The sequence below is a fragment of the Aptenodytes forsteri genome, unplaced genomic scaffold, assembly GCF_000699145.1.
Source record: "Aptenodytes forsteri isolate BGI_AS27 unplaced genomic scaffold, ASM69914v1 Scaffold320, whole genome shotgun sequence".
In the NCBI taxonomy this organism is placed as follows: Eukaryota; Metazoa; Chordata; class Aves; order Sphenisciformes; family Spheniscidae; genus Aptenodytes; species Aptenodytes forsteri.
The window spans coordinates 1,669,506-1,693,280 of record NW_008794890.1 but is presented as its reverse complement, the minus strand read 5'-3'; the positions used below and the strand labels follow the sequence as shown (position 1 = coordinate 1,693,280).

Here is a 23,775-nt window from a genome sequence, read left to right as displayed (position 1 = left end):
GGGGGGGGCGGGGGGCGTGTTGTTTTTTGGTTTTTTTTAAGAACCGCTTTTTAGATGGTCAGCCCAACGATATACAGTCCTTGACTGTGGTCTACAGCAAATGCTTACAGGAAATAGATAAGAAAAAGTATGGTTGTTGAAAGATGAGAAAAACAAAAATACTCTCTCCTTATCTGCTTTTTTATTTTGACCTATGTCCTATTAAATCCTAGCTGCCTTTCTTTGAACTTGTTGGTTGGCCTTCTTGCAATTCTCATATCGGTGTCCTTATTGTTTTTCCTGCGATAACATCCTTAACCACTTTAGATTTTGAATGCTAAATATTTATAACTGGGAGACGGTTTGGGAGACAATTCAGTAGACAGTATTTTCTCTGAAAAGCACCTGATAGTCTTTTTGGGGAAAAGGTGTGTATACACTTGACAAAAAAAAAATCACAATTACATGGCATATTTATGGCCATTTTTGGAAATAGATTAGCCAAAGCTTAACTTCAAAAGTAGCTTGCTCAACTTCTGAAAAGCTGTTTTGTCATCTAGTAGGTGGAATATATTTGGTTTGATGGCTGTTAATAGCCCTTCTCCAAGATCTCACCCTGATCTTCATCCCCCCCAAAAGCAAATTACAGTGGAGGGTGAGTGCTGCAATGTCTACACTGCTCAACGGAGCATCAGCAAAAGGATTGGGATTCTGGTAAACTTAACAGAAAGAAGAACCTGGATAAGAAGTGGCTATGAAGAATAGGAGCAAAGGAAACAAAAAGTTCAGTCTAATCAGTCTGTAGCTGCGTGAAAATAAAAGTAATTGAATAAAGCCTGAATTTCATACTTGTGATGCTGTGTCTTTATGTGTAGTAGTAATTTGAAAGTTTCTGTTCAGGATTTTGACGTTTCTCTGTAGCATAAGAATTCTGATGTGCTACCTGTCTGTAATTACCACTGTTGCCTCAGAAATAGAGAGATTAGCATCATTCCTGTAGATAACTTTAAGAGAACTTCAGGGGTTAATTTTCCAGTTTATAAATTGAAGGAAAGAAAAGAAGGCTTTGTCACTGACTTAATTTTATCCTCTTTTTTCCTAAAGGCTTTTGATAGAGAGGGTGACCCTATAAGATACCTCATTCAGAATGGAGATCCTCAACAAGTTTTTAATCTCTCTCAAAGGTAAGTGGAAAACCCTTAGAAAATAGACTTGTAACTTTTCAGTCAAGTGAATATGTGGGCTGAGAGCAAAAGAAAAGACTTGTAATCAGACATATTCAGCTGTTCCTTAGACTGGCTCTTAGACGTTAATGAGAGCTCTGTGAATGATATTGCACTCTAGAATTTTTCACAGGGGACTGTTTATTTATTTTAAACACTTTAGTAGGTAAAACTCACTGAGGTGGAAACATTCTATTTAAAAGAGTGACCAGGGATTAATTAAAAACCTTATACTTGTCAGCTCTTGAATAATGACAGGGACAATTTTTGCTTTAGTTTCCTGCCTTCAAGCATTTTAGTCTGTAGTGGAAAGTCTTTTGAGCATTGTTTGAAAATCTCTTTTCCTTACATTGAATACCAACTTAAATAGAATTAGGAAGAAAGGGTACGTTATGAAATTATAAGCAACGGGTAGGTCTGTGCCTGTCCCACCACACCCTTCTTTATTTTACCCAAGCAGCTATTATTTACACTCCAAAATATTTTTTTTCTTTGCAGGAAGAAGGGGGAGGGTGGTGAGCTGACTTCCCGTGGTAGATGATGAGACGAAAGTAACCTGGGGCCTATTTGTTCATGGTGTGGGTATAATTGCAAAAAATTGTTCTAATTCGGTGTGAGGGAGAGTTTGTACTGAAACAGGTCTGTGTATTCTGAGTAAGCTCTAGGCTACTTGCTGTGATAAATCTCCCATATTCGGAGAATCAAATCACTTATGAAACCATGTAAAAAAAGCCTTGAAGGTCCCAAGAGATGCTGATGCTGTTATCCACCAAGATTGATGGGCCCTCTAATAATAGAGACTTGTCAGGCAAGGAAAGGGACAGCTTAGAGAGAGGAGACTCTTTCATTGAGGTGGCAGGGGCAGGAAATGATGTTGGGCTGCTGGTTTTATTCATTGCTTAGGGCTGGAGTTTTCAGTGCAAATCAGGGAAGGTGTGCTTTGTTCATCAGCTCAGAGGGAGCGCTAGGAGTCGTAGCTCCAGCACAGCGCAGATTTGTAGGGTTTTCTGCACAAGTGATGCTAGCAATCCTCCCCTTGACATACAGAAACTTGGTCTGACCTGCTCTGTGACCTTTAGAACTTGAATAATGAGTGTGCCTGGCTACGAGAGATGCTCCGAAGGGGGGTTACTCGGTGGGTAGCTATTTTGTATACTTCGTGCTTATCACAGCACTGTTCACATTGCACGATAAAAATCCTGATAGTTCTCCATACCAGAGAGACTTAAAAAATGTGTGCAAATTCAGGCCAACTTATGGCCTGCCAAACCTGTGGCGTGAAGGTATTCTAGAAGTCAGATCCTAGGCTGTATTGTCCAGCTTTGGATGTAAACACTGTGGCAATACCCAGAAGACAAGCTGTTAAAGGTGGCATGTGAATTCACAGCTGTGAACTCAGTCTGAAAACAAGTAAGAAATCTCTGGTGTGCTCTCTGAAGACTGCAGGCACAGCACACCCCTATGTGTCCACGGGCAGTGTTGCAGCAGTCACCCCTATGTGTCCACGGGCAGTGTTGCACTGCAGTTGCAGCAGTGCAGGTGTCACCTCCCAAGGCCTATCGGGGCGGCTGGGAGTCCTTCTCCATCCCACCCAGCCTCTGGGGCCCATCGTGGGCAGCATGACACACCCCGACACACACACCCCAGCCTCACATCCACCCCACGTGTCTGAGCATCACAGCACGTTGAGGGTTTCAGCACAAACTCAGGCATGCGTTTGTCTTTTTGATCTGTTGCTTCTTGGTAAAAAGGAGAGCTCTTTGAAGTGTTTTCTCCTTCCTGCTCTCCTTGCATCTGTTTTCTTGGAAATTGTTTGTGCAAAGTTTTCTTCAGCCTTTTGCACATTTTTTTCCTAGATGCTGAAATGTCTTGGTAGGAGATTAAAGTAGGATTAATATTAAACAAAGCATATCGTTAATGTGAGTGGCATATTAAGGCTACAGGAATTTATTTCAATGTTACATAAATAAATTTTTTGATACTTTAAGGCCAAGGCAGAGACCATGAACGTGATTCTCTCTCTTCCTTTTTCTTATCCAGATTATTTTCTTGCATCCTGGAGCACGTCAGTTGATCCCTGTGTAATTCCCTAACTGGCAGCATGAGTACTGAATATTACCAGTTTTACATCTACCTACTAGATCTCTTTTATCCTCAATCTGAGGATTGTGAGAGATGGTTTTGTTCCTTCTTCTTTGGCAATACAACCTGAGCACGATCTGTAGTAATTTGGTACCTCCTTATGTTCCCCAGGGAAAGTCATGATTAAAAGCTGGGGTATTAAATGAATGTGAGTACATCTGCATCCCTGAGTAAAACACAGGAGTTTTTATAAATTAGCCTGTCTATTGAATGATGTTCATCTATTGAAATGGAGACCGTAGATTGCAATTGTTCAAGCGGTAGGAAGGAGGAGATAAAGGCGATATGATAGTGCAAAAATATTGGAGAAATTTAAATGGATACATGCAGCTAACGGTCAGTGTTAGTAAAGCAGTATTTGTTGTCAATATTTTATTCTTAGCTCCACTTTGATTTTTTTTTTCTTTTGTGAATTAATACTTTACCACATTAGTGTTTTATTTTTTATTCACTGTTCCTTTCCTAAAGGAAATCTTCTGTTCATATTTTATTGCAGTGTCTTGAGCAAATGCTGAAAAATATATATGATCTATTATGATAGCTAATTGATTTGCAGAAACACCTGGAAATAAGAGAATTGTTAAAATACAGAGCACGGTTTAGCATTTCATGTCAGTTAATAATACATCTGACTTTCCTACAGCCCTCAAAGGAAGTTAATGCCTTTCTCAGTAGCATCACTACTGTTTCAACATCTGCTATTTATAAATTATAAAAAGTTTAGTTTAAAAGTTAAGTGGTCTTTAGTAATATAACAATAATATTAGTTGAGCCTAGCTGAATATTTCTTAGCAGAAGACAGTACATGAGACTGGAAGCAAAAATGAGATACACAGTGTTATTAATTTGTCGCACACAAATTTCAGGATAGGTTGCTGGAAATCTCACCACTTTATGCTCATTGCCTTCTTGTGGGCCATGTATGTATCCAAAGCTAAGAATTTACTGTTAGTCTAATTAAAGTCTTAATAGTCTAATCAAACAATTATTAGTAGTCCAGTTATGCACTAATGCAAATAGCTAAATTTGCATATATACGTATGTTTTAGTATGTCTGTGTATATGTAAGTATAAAATATGTATAATGTAATTTATTTTATGTATATATGTAACTAACATAAATATATGTATAATCATATATATGTGTATATATACACACTTAATGATATATAGCTATATATAATTATATATAGCTATATATCATTATAGCTATATAGTGATATTTATTTATATTACTATATATAAAAAAAGGTATATAAATATATACACAAACTTTCTAAGGTCTGTCCCTTGCTCTGGTGTTATGCTTTACCCTTCCACTTTCCCTTTGGGCCCTCAGGGCAGTAATTTCCTCTGGAGCAGGGGTCTATGCTGAGTCTTCAACATCTGAAGTCCTGCCCTGGGAGGAGGAGTATGATGCCGATGGTTTCATTCTCCTCACTCTAGGATCCATTTATGTTTGTTAACACGCTCTGTACCACGCTTTTTTTCCCCCATCTGTGTGCAAGTCTATCTTACATCTGAACTTACTGCATGTAGTGTGTTTTACATATGTGGATACTTGTTTATTGTTCTCTTTGTGACACCAAACTGTTTTTGGGCAGCTCCTAAGGTTGTGTTTCTTTATCAGTAGTAGGCCACTGGTGAGGTGTTTGTAGCCCAGGGGCTCTGGTATCATCCTGTGCATGAACTTTCACTACATTAGAGGCCATGCCTGTAGTGCTCCATACATAGTTCAGTCTCCGCACAATAACTACGTTATAGTTACCTATTAGTTACAAAAAATACATATAAAAATAGACATCACACTACAAAATTGTAGAAAAGTAATCAAAAGCTAAAACAACATTGGTATCAGATACCTGCTCATCAGATAATTGCTGTTTAAAGCTAAAACCAATCTCTGAGCAGGCCAAGGCAAGTCCATGCAAAGCAGCATGACAGGTCCTGAGGCCCTGTTACAGCTTGGCACAAGACTTGCAGCTCCATATTTACTGGGGTACAAAGCTGTACACAATATTCATGTGTCCTATTGGTTTTTACCAACTTCCAGAAAGTATTTGAGGTACAACGAATGTGCTGGCTTTTCCTTTTTTGAGGAAGCTAAACATGACATGCCTATGTTTTAGCTGTGTAGCAATGAGGCGGACTGAATGTAGCATCTCCTGAAATATTCTTTTCTTTGATTACTGAGCTTGGATATTATTTTACCTACCGACCTTTCAGTCCTAGGGGAGAGTTATGCTCCCACTCACTGTTTCCACCTATTTCTGTAGTATTTACTTGACGAAACTGCTTGGAGTAACAGCTTGCCAGTATGTGTTGGTATTTGTGCTGAATACAATGTTGGAAAAAGTCTTGGCCTGGAACCAGTATGTTGAGGTCTTCTCTGAGAGTAAGAAATCACAGCAGAAATGTATAGTCTAGGGAAAAAACATCATTAGGTACAGATTATATACATCCAAGCATTCTGGAGAAGTACAGCTAATGAGACCTCATAGTTTGGTGGGAATTTTTAGTTTGGTTTGGCTTTGGCTTTTTTGGTTGTTTTAATAAAACCTCTTTCTGAACAAGTAGCTGTTTAGATTCTAGGTCATGAACATAAAATGTAGGTTCAACCAGTAATATTTATAGTTGCACCTGACAAATGCTTGTGTCTGATATGTCCATTAAAAATGGAATAACACATGGAAAGTCACAGCATACCAAGATCCCAGCCTGTGTGGATTTTGCACTGCAAAATCATGTGGTGTTACACTTTTCTTAAAATGTTACAAGCCGACTGTGACGTGTTTGGTGGAGTTTCATGGGAGAAGCTGCTTCGCCATGCAACGAGAGGATCAATGTCATCCTGGATCCATGTTTGTTGGTGCATATTTGTTAAACAGCCTATGGATTGGGTGGCATTTAACAGAGATCTCAATTTGTTACATACTTGACCATGTTCCAGTAGACACCAAAATCGTGTAAATGAAATGCAGAGCTTTAGCTCTGGTCATGGAAGTACCACTTGTGCCAGTTCAGTTAAGCAGAGTTTAGCTTGTTTAGGCAGGAATGTCAACTCAACGGTACTTTTCTGATGCTTCCCAATATAAAAGTAATGAGTCCACGGTGGGATCTTGTCTCTGTGTTGCTACAGCACACCTCCAGGTGGCTTCCAGACTTCTGCATGAGGAAATTAGATCATCCTAGAGACAAAATCTAGGTTGTTTTATTTGTCAGCTGTTACAGGAATTTGCAATGCTTTCAAACAGCATTTTTGTACAATTTTATTTGTTTTATTTTTTGTGTATGTGGCTTCCAAATAGCCCTTCATTAGTCATCTTTTTTAGATGGGCATCAAAAATTACCATATCCTGATTCATTTTCCGCAACATTTATGCCTGTGTTAATATTTTATTATTAGGGAATATGGTATATCTGTGCTTGTGCTGAAAGGGCATTGGCTCATGGCAGCACTTTTACTGTGGTTACACAACATGCAAGTTAGTAGTCTTTCCCTATAAAACTCTACAGAGCCTCATACTTAAGACCGTGCATGTTGTATTCCTGGAGTTTACGGCTGCAATTCTGTCAGGGTTATTGGGACTCCTCTGTGATTAATACGCTTGTGATTCTCTCTTCCCATTTGTTAGAGCATGCAGCTTTCTAACCAATGAGGGTCCTGTGTTCAGTGTAGGTCTATCTTTTGTATAATCCCGTAGATCACTGGGTTGTTATTTTAATCCTAAGTTATACATGTATCGAAGCAGAAAGCATTAGAAATTGGCTCATTGTTTTTATTAGCTTTTACCTACACAAAACATGCTTTTAGTTGTAATAAAGCCTAAAAGCTTATTAACTTGCTGAAAGGAAACATTTGCGTAACACAAAGTAGTGGAACAAAAGTGCTTGTAGATATCTTAAAACTGTTGTGATAACATTTTATGTTTTTGTTTTATTACTAGTTCTGGACTGCTAGCCTTAGGAAGGCCCTTGGACAGAGAAAGCACTGATCGCTATATTCTGATTGTTACAGCCTCGGATGGCAGACCAGATGGGGTGAGTTTCCTGTGGAAGTTTAAGAAAATGGGCTATTACGGTATGTAGTTAGGCACTTGAAAGTAGTCTAATTGTAGTATCTTTTATATGGGTCTTGATCAAATATATCTGTAATCTGCAACAATTTTCCTTTATCTCAAAAAGATTTGTGTAGATAAAGCCTGTATATCACTGGGATAATGTCCTTTCATCTTGAAACAAAGTGACTTTGCTGCTACTTCTGCCTTTTTGTTATTCTTCACCAAGAACCAATGCAGTCAACGTTTTGCGTTATTCAGATATGTGCATCTTCTTACTATTTCTTCTCCATGCTATTAAATAACCAGTCTTCTGTCTTACCTCCTCCTAAAGATCAGTTATGTGGGTAGCTATATTATAGATTTGTACTTTGTCTCGTCATTAAACTTTTTTCAGAATTGACAGATGAAAGCACTGTCCAGCTTCAATTCTTTTAATCTCTCAAGAAAAATCTGGAGAAGTGCCCATGCCACTTCCCTTAAAAAAATAAAACTTTTTTATCGGGAGGTATTTCTAAGTCTTCTATGTTTGCATTGATCAGGCATGCAGTGACCCTGCAATCAAACCAGCAAACTGTTGCTCACATTTGTGTTTAGTATAACAAAATTGTGATTTTTCAATTTCCAGAATAAAAAATGGAGGGCTATTTAAGGATATGTATTTATCAAGCAGAAGCAACGGAATTAGATTTTCTAAAAGTTTGCGGCAATCCCAACAGGGGGAATTTACTGCAGTTGGATTGTGTAAGGTACATGGGAGTGCAGCAGTTCTGTTATGGACTTGTGCCATGGAATAATAGCATAGATGGAGGAGAAGTCTCTGAGTATCTGACCTTAAAATTACGGTATGTAAGGGCAGATGTAAAATAATACATCCACATTATCTGAGCTATTCTAGGAGGCAGTGTTCAGCTTTGAGATTGAAACAGAGAAATCTTTGACAGTTTGCTAAGGAGCGATCATGAAAGCTCTGTGGTTTGGACCCTTGCTCACCCTTGTCTTCACCGCAGCAGAAGAAAATCTTATGTATTATTTCCGTGGCATGCTCTTTTCCCTATTTTAGCTTCTTCAGCTTACAAGATTTGCCTTCCTGCTCAGTATTTCCTCAGAAATTTTTTTCCCCCAAAGTAGCGAGAAAATTTTAGAGCCTTTATGCAATTCTATGGCACTATGGAGTAACTATAACAGAGCCTACACCTTTTCCATTAAAAACCTGGTCATAGTTATCTTCAGTAATTCATCTTAATATTTGAAATTTTGTTACTTGTGAACTACTCTGCGTTCTTGATAGCTACGAGTTCAATTGTTTTCATCTCTAACTTGCAGCTGTGAAATCTGAAGATTTAAATAAAAGACTTGCTTTCTGTTTCAGACTATGTTATGCTGCTGAAATACTATCTGGGGCATAGAAAGGCTACTGAAAAGATACTTCCTCTTCCTTTCATCTAGAGATTCATTCTCTTTGTCCTGGAAGTTAACTGGATATCTGATCCATTTTAATACTCAGAAGATAATAGTTGCTTTTTAAATAGAAATCCCAATAATCATGGCATGCTGCTTAACATAAAATAGTTGTTCATAAGTTGAGATATGGCTTTTGAAGCTCAGCTGTGTAAAAACCATCAAAAATAAACAGTGGAGGGCTTCATTAGTATTGTCTCTGAACTATGCTGATGTAGGGCGGACTACCTGTTGCAGCAGAAGGCACTGATACTTAAGTCTGTGAGCAGTTCAGTAGCCAGGCTGGAGCAAGTAGCAGCCATGTTGTTGGGGGAATGGACTGTCCTTTTATTCTTCATGCATCGCCTAGCGCAGTGAAGACAGGGCTAGAGGTTCTTAGAGGTGTGGTAATACAAATAAGAACAGTAGCATTCTCAAAAGTAATAATGATATGCAAATTTCAAGGATTTTTTTTTAGTGGTTTTTTTTTTTAGAGAAAATACCAAGAGTGTCCCACAAGGAAATCAAATAATTAGAGCCCGAAGAACTGTTGTAACATCAGTGAAAGGTATTTGTGATTTTCCAATGCTGGAATAAAAGTCATCATTTCTCAATAAGCATAACAGTTCTTACTAGTACAGCAGTCACCTGACAAGCAGAATGAAGAGAAAAACAGCAGCACATTGCTTAACTCTTTGGTACTGAATGCTCTTGATGGATGGTGGTGTTATGTTGTTGTTGCTATAACAACAACATACACTTTAAAAAAAAAATCCACTCTCCTGCTATCTCATTATCTGCTTTCCTCCCTCAATACCATATGTTTTTTTCCTGGAGTTTTGTATCTGCAGGTGTGTGTGTTAATTGTTCTCACAGTGAAATGCGGTCATGCTTTCTAGCCTGTGAGTGTTCTCTTTACTGCTGCTTGGTTTAGGGTCTTCATCACTCTCTCTTACCTGGCTGTAGCTGTTTTCTTCTGTTATGATACTTCCTGCAAGTGGTGGGGCACCTTTCTTCTTAAAATTGTCCAGCAGTATGGCTTACTTGACAAGCTGACTTGACTGCTCTTGCACCCTAAGCTTCTGGTGACAGCACGTGAAACAAAAGGGTTAGGAGTTGGCTGGGCTTGCCCGTATCACAAATGAGACTGTATAAGTATCTTGGCTTTTATTTTACAAACAAATAGATGAAACAGAGCAGCTCAGCCCATTAAATCTCCATGCCTTTTCCATGCCAGGAAACAGTGGCTTTGATTAATTTGCAAGGCTTCCTTGTGTCTTCGCACAATTTCTTTCATTTGCAGCTCTTTTGGACTTACTGTCTGCTATTTGACAGGCTCCTCCTGGGTCAGGAACTCATTTAAAGTTGCTAGCTGGTAACATGGCAAACTGTTCTAAGGACATGAATGCTTCTTTCAACAAGTCAGTGAAATTTCATGGAGGACCTTTTCTTTTTAACTAGTTTCTATCAGAAAGCAATGATGTCTCTTTAGGAAAAAACACATTCCTACAATTACAAAACTACTGCTCCCCAGACTAGTTCACCTGCTGCTTGTCATCAGGCTTTGCTTTTTTGAACAGTTCTATTAGTGCCTACAGAAAACCGGTTATCTGATTGAAGAACTTGTTTCAGTTTCCCTAAAATCACAAAGTTAATTCCACAGGCAGGTGCAACTTAATTTGAATGACATTAACATATTTTAGCTAGTAACATGTAAAAACTTATTTCCTTCCATCTAACAATGGGCTGTTTGAAACTACCCATTAGTGTCAAATATACTTAGCATAAGCTTCTGTATTCTATACAACCTTTTCTGTATTTGTTTGTTTCTTTAGAATTTGAAAGGAATTTAAAGGGAGAAGACTTTATTAGTGTGTTTTGCGGGGGGGCGGGGTGTTGTTGATTTTTTTAAACTAGAACTTTCCTCTTCAGTTGAAACGTGAAAATTTGGCATTTGTACATTTTTGTAGTTAGGTTTTATGAACAACAGTCATAGAATCACAGGATAATTCAGGTTGCACAGGATCTCAAGAGGTGATGTAGTTTGAGCCCGTTCCTCAAGCACCGTCAGCTACGGTTGCACTGACAATTTAACTGTGGAGCACGTAATTTAATTCATAGCCTTCAAGTATAAAGATGTATAAAAGCCATGTTAGTACCCTTACATAGTGGAAGAAATAAAACATTTTTATTCATGTTTCATACTTACCTGAGAAAGTTCAGTCTTTGTAATTTCAGCCAGTGAATTTGCTTCAGAAATTGTGAACAGTACTCAAGACATTTCAATATCGATAATATTTTTCAGCTAAATTCTGTTGTGAACAAAGATTTTTAGCCATTATAACATAGGTTTCAAAAAGGCATAATTTCATCTCATTTAATTTTTAAATAATAGTGTATAAAATACTGCATTTTAGATGGAATACTTCAGATGGGAAATGTTGCTGTGCTTTGAAATTGTTGAAGCTTTCAGAAAGAAATTTATCCCATGCTATTTTAAAAGTTGTCTGTCTCGAGGTGATGACTCTCTTGTCTGTTCAACATTGTTCTCACAAAACTAAGAATGTTTTTCTCCATAGAGATAAGTAAGGCTCATTAAGTGGGTGAAGCCTGTATTTCAGTATTGAGTAAGCAGTCTCTGGGATCGGCTCACCTGAAGGAAACAGAAAGAAAGGGCCAGAACGATTCATCATCTTTCCTACCTTTAACACTGGTCCAGTTCACACACTGATTGCCATCTCCAGCCCTGACAGGGTCTTCTTTGGCCCAGGGAGACATGCCAAAATGGATCTTTCTTTCCAATTCTGGTATCTCCAGGAGTTTGGAGGTCAGCACATGGAGCAGCAGGACACTTCCCACACAGGGTCACACTTCTGCTTGGGGTACAGCAGCCCCAGCACCAATTTCTTGCGGAGCAATGTTTCCTCCAGTGCCTTTCCCGTAATCATGGTGGTACAAACCATTGCCTTTCTAAATCCACAGGCTACTGGATTCCTGATCTTCTAGGGGCTGAAGCTCTGCCCCCTGCAGCTGTGTGCCCTGCCTGTTCCACTCTGCTGTAAACCTCATGGGATATTGGAGTAGTACGCAGTATACAATATGGTATCAGCCCTCCTTTTTATCCCCAGGGTTCTCTAGACAAAACTAACTCTTCCCCATCATCATCTATGAAGTCTGTTGAACACATTTTTGCACTTGAAAAGTCTGTGGTCCCACACACCTTAAATTTTTGGTGGTTTAATGGTATTTTTTTTCCTGCTCCTTTTTCGGTGTCATTAATAAAGGGTCTAAGAGACTTTTAACAATGTTGCTGTGGCACTAGTAGTTGAGGTTTCTGTATTCTAAGCCCCAAGGCTTATTTAACTGCCTAATGTTGTGTGGTGACAGTCATGTTGACACCTTTTGACTTTTGGAGACTGCTTATTCCATCAAAATTAATACAGACCTACTTATGCCTTCACCAAGCAATATGGCTTTCCATTTAGTGGTGTGGCCTGGCTGACACCATTTCATCGCTTTTGCATGCCTTATAATGCTCTTGACTGTTTAAAATGCTCGACTATGCTTCCCAAGTTATTGTTGTTCTGATTTATAACCTGGAGCATTAACAGGCTTGTGGTTTTTCTCTGACCTTGGAATAACATGACCTACCACCCATCACTGTTAACAATACGACACAACAAACAATTAAGTATGCTTTAATTGAGTAGTCATGAAAATATTTTTATTTCCCTAGTAATGAGACTTAGTTGTAGATGGGCAGAAGAATGATGCACAAATAAAAAACTGTATCAAGCTCAAATTGTTTTCACAAATTGTGGCATGTTTGGATGGGATTTCAAGGCAAGAATTCATGTCTTTGCATTTCAGAGGGAGAAGTTAGAAATAAATATGTGTGACTTTTGTTAGAAGAAAGAAAAAGCCTTCTGTGCTATTTTTGGCTTGCATGAGCGTGTACGTGTCAGTTCATTTATATAGATAAAACAGGAAGCCCCATTGTATTGTCTTACTGTGTATTTTGTGATTTAAGCAGAATTCAAACCTCCAAATACAAATGTCTAGTCCTGAAAATATTCACCCAGCACTTCAGAAATGTGTTTCTGCCCAAGTCTTGGCAAAACAGAGCAGCTCAGTGCCTAGTTTACAAAGCCATGTGGGAGTTAGTAATTAGGTATTAAAAATTGTCAGTCATCCAGGGCATGTTCTCAACCTCCCAGGCAGCTACAGCCTTCCTTTTTAATATGGCTGAAGGAGAGCAAACAACATTGTTGTCCCTTGTCACACTCACATTGTGGTACCCAGAAAATACTGACAGGGGTTCAGATTCATTTGTATGTCTTGGAATACTCAACCACCAGGCCACTAAACTACTTTGGAAGTCCAGAAGAAGGTGATGTTCATCTGCTCTTTTGAAGTTGTGCTGTTCAAGGTATAGTCCGAGATTCGCTGGATAGGAAAGGTCAGAGGTGACCTAGCTCTGGGAGGGTTTCTCTGAAAGCCATGAATCCAGGATCTTGCCCATTAATCTCAGACAGTGCCCATTTCTTCCTCAGTGAACACTTCATGAAAAAATTGGAATAATTTTAGCATTGCAGACCCCAAAACCGGTTTGGGGCCATGTTTCCTAAGGAGACAGAGGCACCATCAGGTGACCCTTAGAAAGGCATCTGAGAGAGAACTGTTTTCTTGGTGGTCTGGGCTGGCCCAGAGCAGCTGGGTGCCAAATGCAGGGATTGAATTGGCATTTTTGAAGACACTTTTGTGTGCTTTCTATATGTGGTTCTGGGTACCCAGCACTGGATTCCAGATTCCACTCTGATGTCTGATGCATAAAAGTGAGGCACTGCAATGTTTAACCTTTAAGTGTGGCTAAAATGTTCATGGGTTTGTGCTGTACTCAGTACAAGGAGCTTAAATCAGTGGGGCTTAGAATTTAGAAACTCTGAAAACCATATTCCTGGCTACAATATGCAGAAGTATGGTGTTCTTAGAAGGTCACGGTGGTCTCTGCCACAGCAATGCCCTCAGAAGGACCAGCTGTTGAAAACTAGCATTTGCTTACCTTATGATGTAGTTAAATCATTGTCACAGGCTGTAAATGAAAGTAGAATAAATATCTTTGGTGCTTAGAATTTAGAAACTCTGAAAACCATATTCCTGGCTACAATATGCAGAAGTATGGTGTTCTTAGAAGGTCACGGTGGTCTCTGCCACAGCAATGCCCTCAGAAGGACCAGCTGTTGAAAACTAGCATTTGCTTACCTTATGATGTAGTTAAATAATTGTCACAGTCTGTAAATGAAAGTAGAATAAATACCATTGTATTCTTGATCCTAGACAAAGATGTGTTGGAGCGGGGCAGCCTAATAGTCTCTCAGTCCCAGGGGCCTTGAGGCACATTGGTGTGCTTTGTGTAGACACAGATACCATGCCTTATTTCTCCTTACTGTCTCATTCTTGATCAGAGCAGACCAACATTTCAAGAAGGTATTCAGCCACTGAATGAACCATAAGTAGCCTTATTTCAGTGCATTGTGTTTCATCATGTAAGTTAGACTAGGGTATTTCAGTCATCTTAGAAGATCATTAATAATTTAGAGCATCTATCTCCCATGACACTTGAATTAATTACATTCCTTAGAGCAAACAGGTAGCACTAGATCAAGGTAATTTAGACAAAGACTTACTACTTGAGTAGCATACAGAGAATTAATTAATTACAGTAAATTTTCTGTTACTCCTGTAAATATTACCTGTATCTGCTCCACATCAGTTCCATTAACTATCAAGAATAAAGCATGCACACCTCTTTCAGTAAATACTCACTGAACAGAGATTTTGTGTACAAAAAGGCTTGTATTGAAAAAAGGCTTCTACTCAACTGACCTTTTTGTAAAACAAGGTTGCCAGAAAAATTAAAATCAATGGAATCTGTTCATACTGTGGAACTTTAATACTACCTTAACATAGCCCATTTATTTTGATCTGTTGGTGCAATGGGAAGGAATAGTTCTCAAATATATGAAAAGGAACAATATAAACAGATAACTGATCTTTTACTTCCTCCTCTAAAGAACTCCTCCTCAAATGATTTTCTTTTCAACAATACAAACTGTAACTAAAGAGAAACACTGCCTGTTCTATTTTCCTGACGAGTTATGTACTTTGTATGAGAAAGCCTTAAAAACTTTTGCTGCTCTGTAAATTTCAGTTTGCATGAGAAGAATTTGTCCAGCCAGATTTCCTCTTCCATGAGAGAAGGGTTTTCTCTGTGTATCAGCTCTTTTACTAGGGCAAGCTTTAGGAGACTCCCAAACTTCCAGTGTTTGTGCAACTTGTCTGCTTGCATTGCATGTGTAATATTCCCCATAAAGTCTTTGATTTCAAATGCTAACAGGGAAGGGGTGATTTAAGTAATCCTCATAAAGAAATAGATTGATCACAGTTTTCAGTCACAGATTTTGAGCAGATTGCAATTCCATTTTGAAAGATGACTTTAATTATTTTAAGGTGAGAAACAGTTCTGCATCAAGGATTATTGAAGCATTTTGTATCCCAAAATAAATAAGCTCAAGTAGAACTATGTTAAAATAGATCTTGCAGCAGAGTTCACAATAACAATAAGGTATAGTGTAACATTGAGTATACATTACTGTTATTGTGTGTATACAGTAATACCACAGTCATGATAGTAAATACTGTGGCCGTGAATTCTAGTTAGACTGGAAAACATAAGTTGGGCAGACTGTTTTTCAGCCAGCACTGTCTGTGCAAAGTTAGAAAGCTCAAGAGCAGACACACCTCTTAAAGCTCCTTGCCCTGAATCCCTCTGTAGGTGAGCGTGCCTTTCAGCCAGATCTTGCAGGTTAGCAGAAACCTCCGTTCTTTTTATAACAGCAGTGAAGTCTCCAGTTCTAAGTAAATAGATAACCCATGCAAGAAGGCTAGGAGAATTGCAGCTGAAGGCTCTGGCAGCCCACGTTCGTCACCTGTTTTAAAGTTCTCAGGTTTGGTTTATGATACAAAGACATTGGTAGAGGTGCCGTAGCTTTATCCATTTGTGAATAAGACACTGAATCCTGAGCTTTTAGTTTAGATGCAGACCCATTTTTCCACAGCTTTGTCTCTGCCAGGCCCCATGACAAATGTAGCCTACATTGTACACTAGCCCTCCAACTATGTTAGGTGACGTGTTGCACACAGTATGCTCTAAATTTGGGTTGTTTAGCCTGAGCTATATAGCTTGGGATGTAAGCTGCCAGCTACTGCTGGTTCATCCTGTAGAAACAGTAATGTTTCATTCCTGTGATATTGAGATGCTTTTCAGCTGCTGGGACAGCGGATCAATACTCTTTCTCTTCCACAAATAGACACACAGGGTTGGAGCCCTGGCTGTTACATGGCTGGTGACTGGCATAACAGTGGAGACCTATCCTGTCAGTCCCATGCATTTGTCAAGGACATTTCTTGAATGTACTTGATTTTCTCCTCCTCTCCTGCTGAAGTTCTCATCTTTTATATTTTCTTTTTGGGTGTGTGAGGTTATAGTTTTGGGCGGTTTCCTTCGGGGATTTATTTTTGTGTGTTTGACAGCTTTTCTCTTTGTCTCATCCCCAGGCTTTTTCTGATCTTTTTTCATTAGTGTAATTATTGACAAGCTCCAGCCTTGTCTTTCCCTTCCGCCTCAGCCTCTTCTCTCTCCTAAATTTCTTTGCAGTCCAGCTGGCCTTTTCTTCTTTATAACTTGGATAGTGTTGCGAGTAAGTGGAATGCACCTCACTCAAAAGAGAGAAACAGCAATATGTTTTATTGGGTAAAATAATAATTTGACAGGGTTCAATGAATTTGATGGAATTTAACAAAGTTTAACAGGGGTTTGCCAAGGTTCAATAAGTTTGATGGCAAGGTTCACCTTATTAATTACTGCATGGAAGAAACATACAAATGGAAGTTGAGTTAAAATCAAGTTAGAATGATTCACACAGAGACCGGAGACGCAAAGAGTAAGGAAAACCTTCCCATTGATGAGTCACGAGGTTCAGAGTCACACTGAATCACTACAGTCAATCCACTTTATCGACCCATAGATTGGTAACATGGTTACCTCTTGCCTCTATGTCATAAATATGTGGCGTATTGGAAATCAGTGGTAAGATTATTTGATAAACTGTTTAGTTTAAGTGTCACAATTAATGCTAGTTAAATACCATTTCACATACAGAATCAGTTGATTGTATGTGTTTTACACGTTGGATCAATGTAATTTGTTTCATCTTTTGCCAAACCTTGATATACAGAATGATTATAAGCAATAAACATAATAAGGTCAAAACTAACAAAACTACACTTGGATGCAGCATCAAATTCAAAATTCCAGTTGCTGTTGGGGATCATCCAGAAAGAGTTTCCCACCAGTGATGTTCTCCACCTTTCTTCATTCTTTCTAGGACATGGTGTATCTTCTGTGCATCTTGATGGATGGTAATCAGGGTTCTTTGTTGTTTCAAATTCGTTTTAGCAATTGACTCAGGTCATCATGTTGCAACAGTTTTCTTACCAATGTGAGATTCATTCCAATAGGGGTAGGTAATAAATCTTGATACGATGTATAGTTAGATTGTAGCAGTTGGTGGGTTGTGACAGGAGCTGAATAGTTAAAGTCACATCCCATAATTCTGGTAAAATTACAAATATAGATATTTGAGTGATTGTATATATCTACAGTGGTGTTGTCTATAGATAGTGAGTCACAAAGGGTTCTCATACAAACACATCCATTTCCAACATATACAAGTACAGTCTCAGGGGTTTCATCAGGATGTATTTCAAAATGACAAACATTTTGTTCAGTGTCAAGACAAATGTCTTGGGCCTTAGTGGTATTACTTTCACAAATAAATCCCTGTTGTTCCCGTACAACGCATGCATCAACATCAACAGTTTGACATTTGTGCCCATTTTGTTGGGCCCATATTCTGTGTTCTAATGGATAGAGGACAGTTCCATTGTGATTTAATCCCAGCGCAATGATTGGGTATATGGTGTATACCGAAGCATTGTGTATTGTTAAAACAAAAGCTGTGGCTTTACTGTTGTTGGGGTCATAAATGAAATTAACTAGATACTACCAAGATTGGAAATCCTTTTCAAGTTGAGTCGCATTATCCCAAATTACCTTTTGAATTTCAGTGGGCAAGGTGCCCTCATTGCTTTCCCTTATAATTGCTGTTACAGTAGATTGCACCCACAATTGAGAAACATGTATGGTGCAGAATGTACTATAGTTACCATATTGATTAGCACAAACAAAGGATGTGAGGGTCTCCACCTTGTGCGTTGGGCCTATTGGTGTATAAGCCAAATTTGGTCCATGCTGACGATGATTGCTCCTGTGAGAAGGATAAGCAATCCTTCGATGGTTGACCCAATCTCCAGGGGAGGTGTGCTGGTATCATTCCCGGTATCGTTCCTGGAAAGGGAAAACAATACAAGTCTCGGCGGGGTTTTTATGGACAGGTTACCCCTTAGTGGCTCAAGTTGTTTAACTGCTCGGACTGAAGAAAAAAGTCCCTTTTCCCATTCAGAATATATCTGTTCTGTCTCTTTAAGTGCAGTTGAGTTAAGCATTAAAGGCCTTTTTGGCCTGCTTGGCCCCGTCTGGAATAGATTGCAATAAGTACCATGTTCTGCTAAACGCCATTGTGCTATAATAGGGTTGCTGGGGTGTACTGACCCCGGTGACTGATATGTCTTTAATTCCTGTAGTAGACTTTTGATTGCCTCTTCATGTTCTGGCTTCCATTTCCACGGTTTTCCCTTTTGTAAAAATGAGTGCAGTGGGTGAGCAATGATAGAAAATCTAGGTATATGTTTCCTGCAGTACCCTAAAGTACCCATAAGCTGTTGTAATTCTTTCCTAGATTGGGGTATCTGCAATTGTTCTATTTTATTTAGGGTGTCCGGTGGAATTGCTGCATTACCTGCAATCCACACAGTACCTAAAAATTTTACTTCTCTACTTGGTCCCTGACATTTTTCAGGTGGGACTTCAACTTCGGCTTTATATAGTGCCTGCCACACTGCTGCTGCCGCTTCTCCCACTTTTTCAGGGGAGGTCCTTCTGATTAGAATATCATCTATATATTGGTACAGTTTCACATCTTGAGGGAATGAGACTGTCTGTAAGAGTTCATCAAGTGCAGCATGATGAGCAATTGTAGGTGAATGGCTTATAACCCTGTGGGAGTCTGTTAAAGGTGTATTGTATATCTTTCCAAGTAAAAGCAAATTTCTTTTTATCCTCCTCCTGCAAGGGGACCATAAAGAACATATCTTTCACATCTAACACTGCCATCCGTGGGTGTGCGGCTGCTTGCAGCATGGCTGTTAAAGTTGCAATATTAGGTACTGCAGCTGTTAGCAGAGCTGTGTTGGCATTTAGGCTCCCATAATCAATTGTCAGACGCCGTCTCCCATCTGGCTTTTGTACTGGCCAGACTGGTGAATTATATGGGGAGTGGGTTCTCGAAATAATGTGCCGTTTTTCCATGTCTGCTGTTACTTCAGAAATTTCAGTTCATGCCGCAGCAGAAATCTGATACTGTGGGACATTGGTAATTTTTGAATTGGGGAGTGCAGGGGCTGCACAGAGTCCACGCACTGTAGCCTCCCAATTTCTACTGGGGTTGGGGTCGGTACTTGTACCGAAGAACCACACAGTGCCGTCTGGCAGGTGCTAGTTTTGTCAGGTCAAAACATCAAAACCCAAACTACTTCCGTTGTGCTTTTTAACTGCAAAGCAAGTGGATGACATGTGCTTCTTGCTGGGGAGCCATAAATTAACTTTCATGGTTTGGCAAATAACACTTGCTCTGTTTACTCTAGTGACTTTAACTCTTTGCTGTCCGGGTCGTATACCCAGCTTCTCAGCATCCTGTTGTGCTAGTGTTGAAATTTGTGCTTCTGTATCTATTAGAAATTTCAGCAGTTGTCGTTGAGGGCCAACTGGAATCAGAATATGTTCTGCTTTAATGATGGGTCTAGCCTCATATTCAGAGGAATCTGAGGGGGAACAAGGAGTCATCATTTCCCTCATCATAGTCATCAGGATCACCCCAAATATCACCATCCCAATCTTCTGGTGACACTATTAGTTTCCTAATTTGCATGGGGTTAGGGGGATGTGGGGCCCTCCTGAGCATCATCTCGACCTTTTCTTCCAACTTTTGTTTTTTCTCCTTTTCTTCCTGTAACTCTTTCTGCAGCTGTTCAATTTTCATAGACAGTATTAATTCAGCTGCCTTTCTGCCTTCTTTTTCTTCTTTTAGGTCCTGCTCCCTTGTATTGTTATTCTTCCTATCTTGATAAGCAGTTTCTAAACAGGTAGCTAGCATTTTGCAAATAATTAATTTCTCTTTTCCATCCTTTATATGCCCCCTGGCCACCTTTAGCTGTTCTTCCACAGCTTCCCAATCATGCCAATTATCACAAGCCCATTCTTCTGAGAATTTGGGACTCGGACTTATTCCATGCTTCTGTAAGTAATTAGTGATACTACTTGCCATCCTGCCAACTACGCCAATTTGTTGCAAATCCTGATTTAGGATCTTGCCGACTACACCAATTTGTCACGAAATAGTGGAATGCACCTCACTCAAAAGAGAGAAGCAGCAGTATGTTTTATTGAGGTAAAATAATAATTTGACAGGGTTCAATGAATTTGATGGAATTTAACAAAGTTTAACAGGGGTTTGCCAAGGTTCAATAAGTTTGATGGCAAGGTTCACCTTATCAATTCATGCATGGAAGAAACATACAAATAGAAGTTGAGTTAAAATCAAGTTAGAATGATTCACACAGAGACCGGAAACGCAAGGGGTAAGGAAGACCCTCCTGTTGAGTCATGAGGTTCAGAGAGGACCCTCTTGCTTTCTCAACTCCTGATGGAGCCTAGGTGCGGCTAGGTCCAATCTTAGTCTCAGACTTGGACAACAGTTTATGTCTAATGGAATTATCTATACAAAGTTTATAGTAATTAGTATTTAATAGCTACATGGATTAGTAATGTTTCATTAGCATTAATTCAGCATGCTATCAGACACTTACCAAAGATCTGCCGTTAGTAAAAGGTCTTTCTGCCTTGAGGAGCAACCTTGAGAGGTGTCCCAGCTCAAGGGGAGATCATCGCCATGCAGCCACACTGCCTAGCAGGGAGAGCTCAAAGAAGGCTCACTTAGGCTGTCATATTTATGGAATAAAGTGGTTGGCTCATAGTCAAAGTACATGCAATGGGGAAGGTATGCATGAGGCTCCCTGTACCCGCAACTTTCTTTGTTCCTTGATAAATGAGTCTTGGAAGAGCCACCCGCTATTCATGTGTCAATCACATGATTGTTGTTCCAAGCTCATATGCATCGATGCTGTCCGTGCCACTCGGCTCATTTGTGGGTTCTTAGAGAACAGACCAGAACCAGAGGATTTCTTGGCCTGGCCATGGCTCAGGCCTTTACCTCCTTTGGAGCCTGTACCAAACTGCCACTAGTTTGGTTAAGGGGTTGAGTGCATCTGTCACAGAAAGGTGTAGAGGGTTGGTAGATACCGCTTTTAAAGTTCTCATGCCCTGCACTGGAAGGAAACAAGGTCTGAAAATACCTGAGGCTTGCAGCCTTTCTGATAGAAGCAGACCGGAAAAGAATAACATGCTTCCCCTTCCCCATGGCCCAGTGGACGTTGTTTTTTGTGGTTATGCAGCTTCTGTGCATCAAAAAAGTTCATAAATAAGGCCGTAACCAGTTGTGCATATTTACCCATCACTTTTTCCAACTTTGGCACCTCATTGTCATCCTCCATTACCGATCATTATTAGATTCCCATTAGCAACACCACTCTTCAGGCAGTCACTCTCCTGGAGCACTGAACTTGGACAGCATGGCAATTTACCTGTTATATAGTTCATGTGTATTTTATTCTGGTACTTATCACTCCCAGTGTTTTAAGATCTGAGCAGCTGTTTCCCCTGTTTGGTAAAGAATAGCTATTATTTTGGATATCATAATTTAAGTGTAGTTTTCTTGGATTGAATACAGATAAGTCCTGATATGTAGATCAGAAGCATTATTTAGTTTCTTTTTCGATCAAATAAGGCCTTGGGCTTTGCCTCAGATCTTATTATTTGCAAACTAGTTATATCTAGAGATGATAGCATTTGTCTTAGAGTTTGTCTAAATTAATAAACTTGCTTGACATCAGACCTAAGAATGTTTCCTCTCCAAGGCATAGAATGCTCTCATCAATTCCCAACTTCAATTTAAATGGCAGCGTACAAATAAAATAAGTCACAAGTGAAATTTCCTTCAAATTTATCATCCATAATATTTATCAGGGCCTGGCATACTTAGGACAAAAGATATTTGTGGAGGCAATGTAAATGTTACATTTATTGCTTAGGGAAGAATTACGTATGTAAGAAGAATTTTAGTGGCCCTAAGAAAGCTATAAATTGCAGCTGTTGATCTTTTGTTTGACTTATGTTTATTATAAAAGAGAAGTAAACACGGTTTGCATCAGTGATAAATAGGAAATGCCTGACATGAGACTGTACTACTTTTTTCCCTGCGTGAATTTCCAGTAATAGCTTCAACACTCCTTTCCAAACCATACTTGACAAATCTTTTGTAGAAATGCCAAGGCATTTTTTTTAGGTATCCTTACTGTATTATCTTGGTATTTACATGAGGAGTATCCATTCAGTTGATATACAAAACCAATTGTGAATTAGGTCGGTCTCTCATTACGTTGGGGAACCACTCAAGTTTGTTTAAAGACTTTTAGTGGTAATTAAACATATGTGAAGAGCTTTAGCAAAACAGCATCTCTGTTTAAGAAAGTGCTATTTTACTGTCTCTTTTAGGATTCTCTACAAAAAACTGCAACTTTTCATAATTCCTGAAGAAATTTGTGATATATTTGCTTTCATTCTAAAGTATGTAATGAACAAAATACCATGTATACAATCAAGTGGGAGAATTAAAAGATTCTATCTGCAACTGATTTTCTTCAAACATCTTTTCTTCAAACATCATCTTTTTCTCTATTTGTTTCCACCAAGCTTTGCAAGGAAAAATCTGCTTCATGCTGCTGGTAGTTCTAAGCATTGCTTTAATTTTAGTCTGCCATACTCAGGTCACCTTGCAGTGGTACAAGACTAGAGCCAAACAAAGAGGATGGTAATGTTGTAGGGAGCTGGGACATAGGTTCCAGATCTATGTTTCAGCACTTGGAAATATGAGAACCGACAAATGAAGAGAAATTAAATCTTTTTTTTAATCTTGAGGCTGAGATGTGCAATACAGCTATCTCCTCCCCCCGCCCCCCAATGAGACAAGAAAGCTGGCTAAGAAAGCTGGCTTTGCAGAAGTAAATGGGCACCCAGATGGAACTTGTCATTAAATATAATTTTTGCTGCTTTGATAGTCAAAGGCGAAGAATTACTCTTATAGCTCCTCATGCTCTTCATTACTGACTTAAAAATTTTGATGTGATGAGTTGTGACAAAGTTAAAAGCATCACCACCTCTCTGTCTGTTTGCTGGAGGTTTCCTTGGCGGAAGAATTTAAGCTAGTGACGTAGAAAATGAAGTGTGGTTTATGTGACAGTGGGAGTGATCTTGGGCAGCCACTGCTACCTGCAGTTGAAAATGGTAGTAAGAAATGATAGGCTTCTCTAACAGTACAAGAAACTGAGCTTCATACAAAATATAGCGACCCTTTCTCTGTGTGTTTACTTTTATCCTCTCTGCAGTGCACTTTTCATCCCCAAAGCGTGCATTCATTACCTGGGGTCCTTCTTACCTGTTGACTAGTGTGCTAAATAGTTACTTGGCTGCTGTAAGAAAGGGTATGACCCATAGTCTACTTGCTTTCTTATTTTCTTTT

At 39.2% G+C, this 23,775-nt stretch overlaps 1 protein-coding gene across 3 annotated transcripts in view; it reads left to right on the top strand.

The window, feature by feature from the left end:
- Positions 1 to 23,775, top strand: part of PCDH15 (protocadherin related 15) — a 387,556-nt gene that overhangs the window by 219,902 nt on the left and 143,879 nt on the right. For all 3 annotated transcript variants that reach the window (XM_009275078.2, XM_009275076.2, XM_009275077.1), the window contains exons 15-16: positions 1,084 to 1,163; positions 7,292 to 7,385. In XM_009275078.2, the coding sequence (XP_009273353.1) occupies positions 1,084 to 1,163; positions 7,292 to 7,385 (174 nt within the window). The remainder of the gene's footprint in view (positions 1 to 1,083; positions 1,164 to 7,291; positions 7,386 to 23,775) is intronic.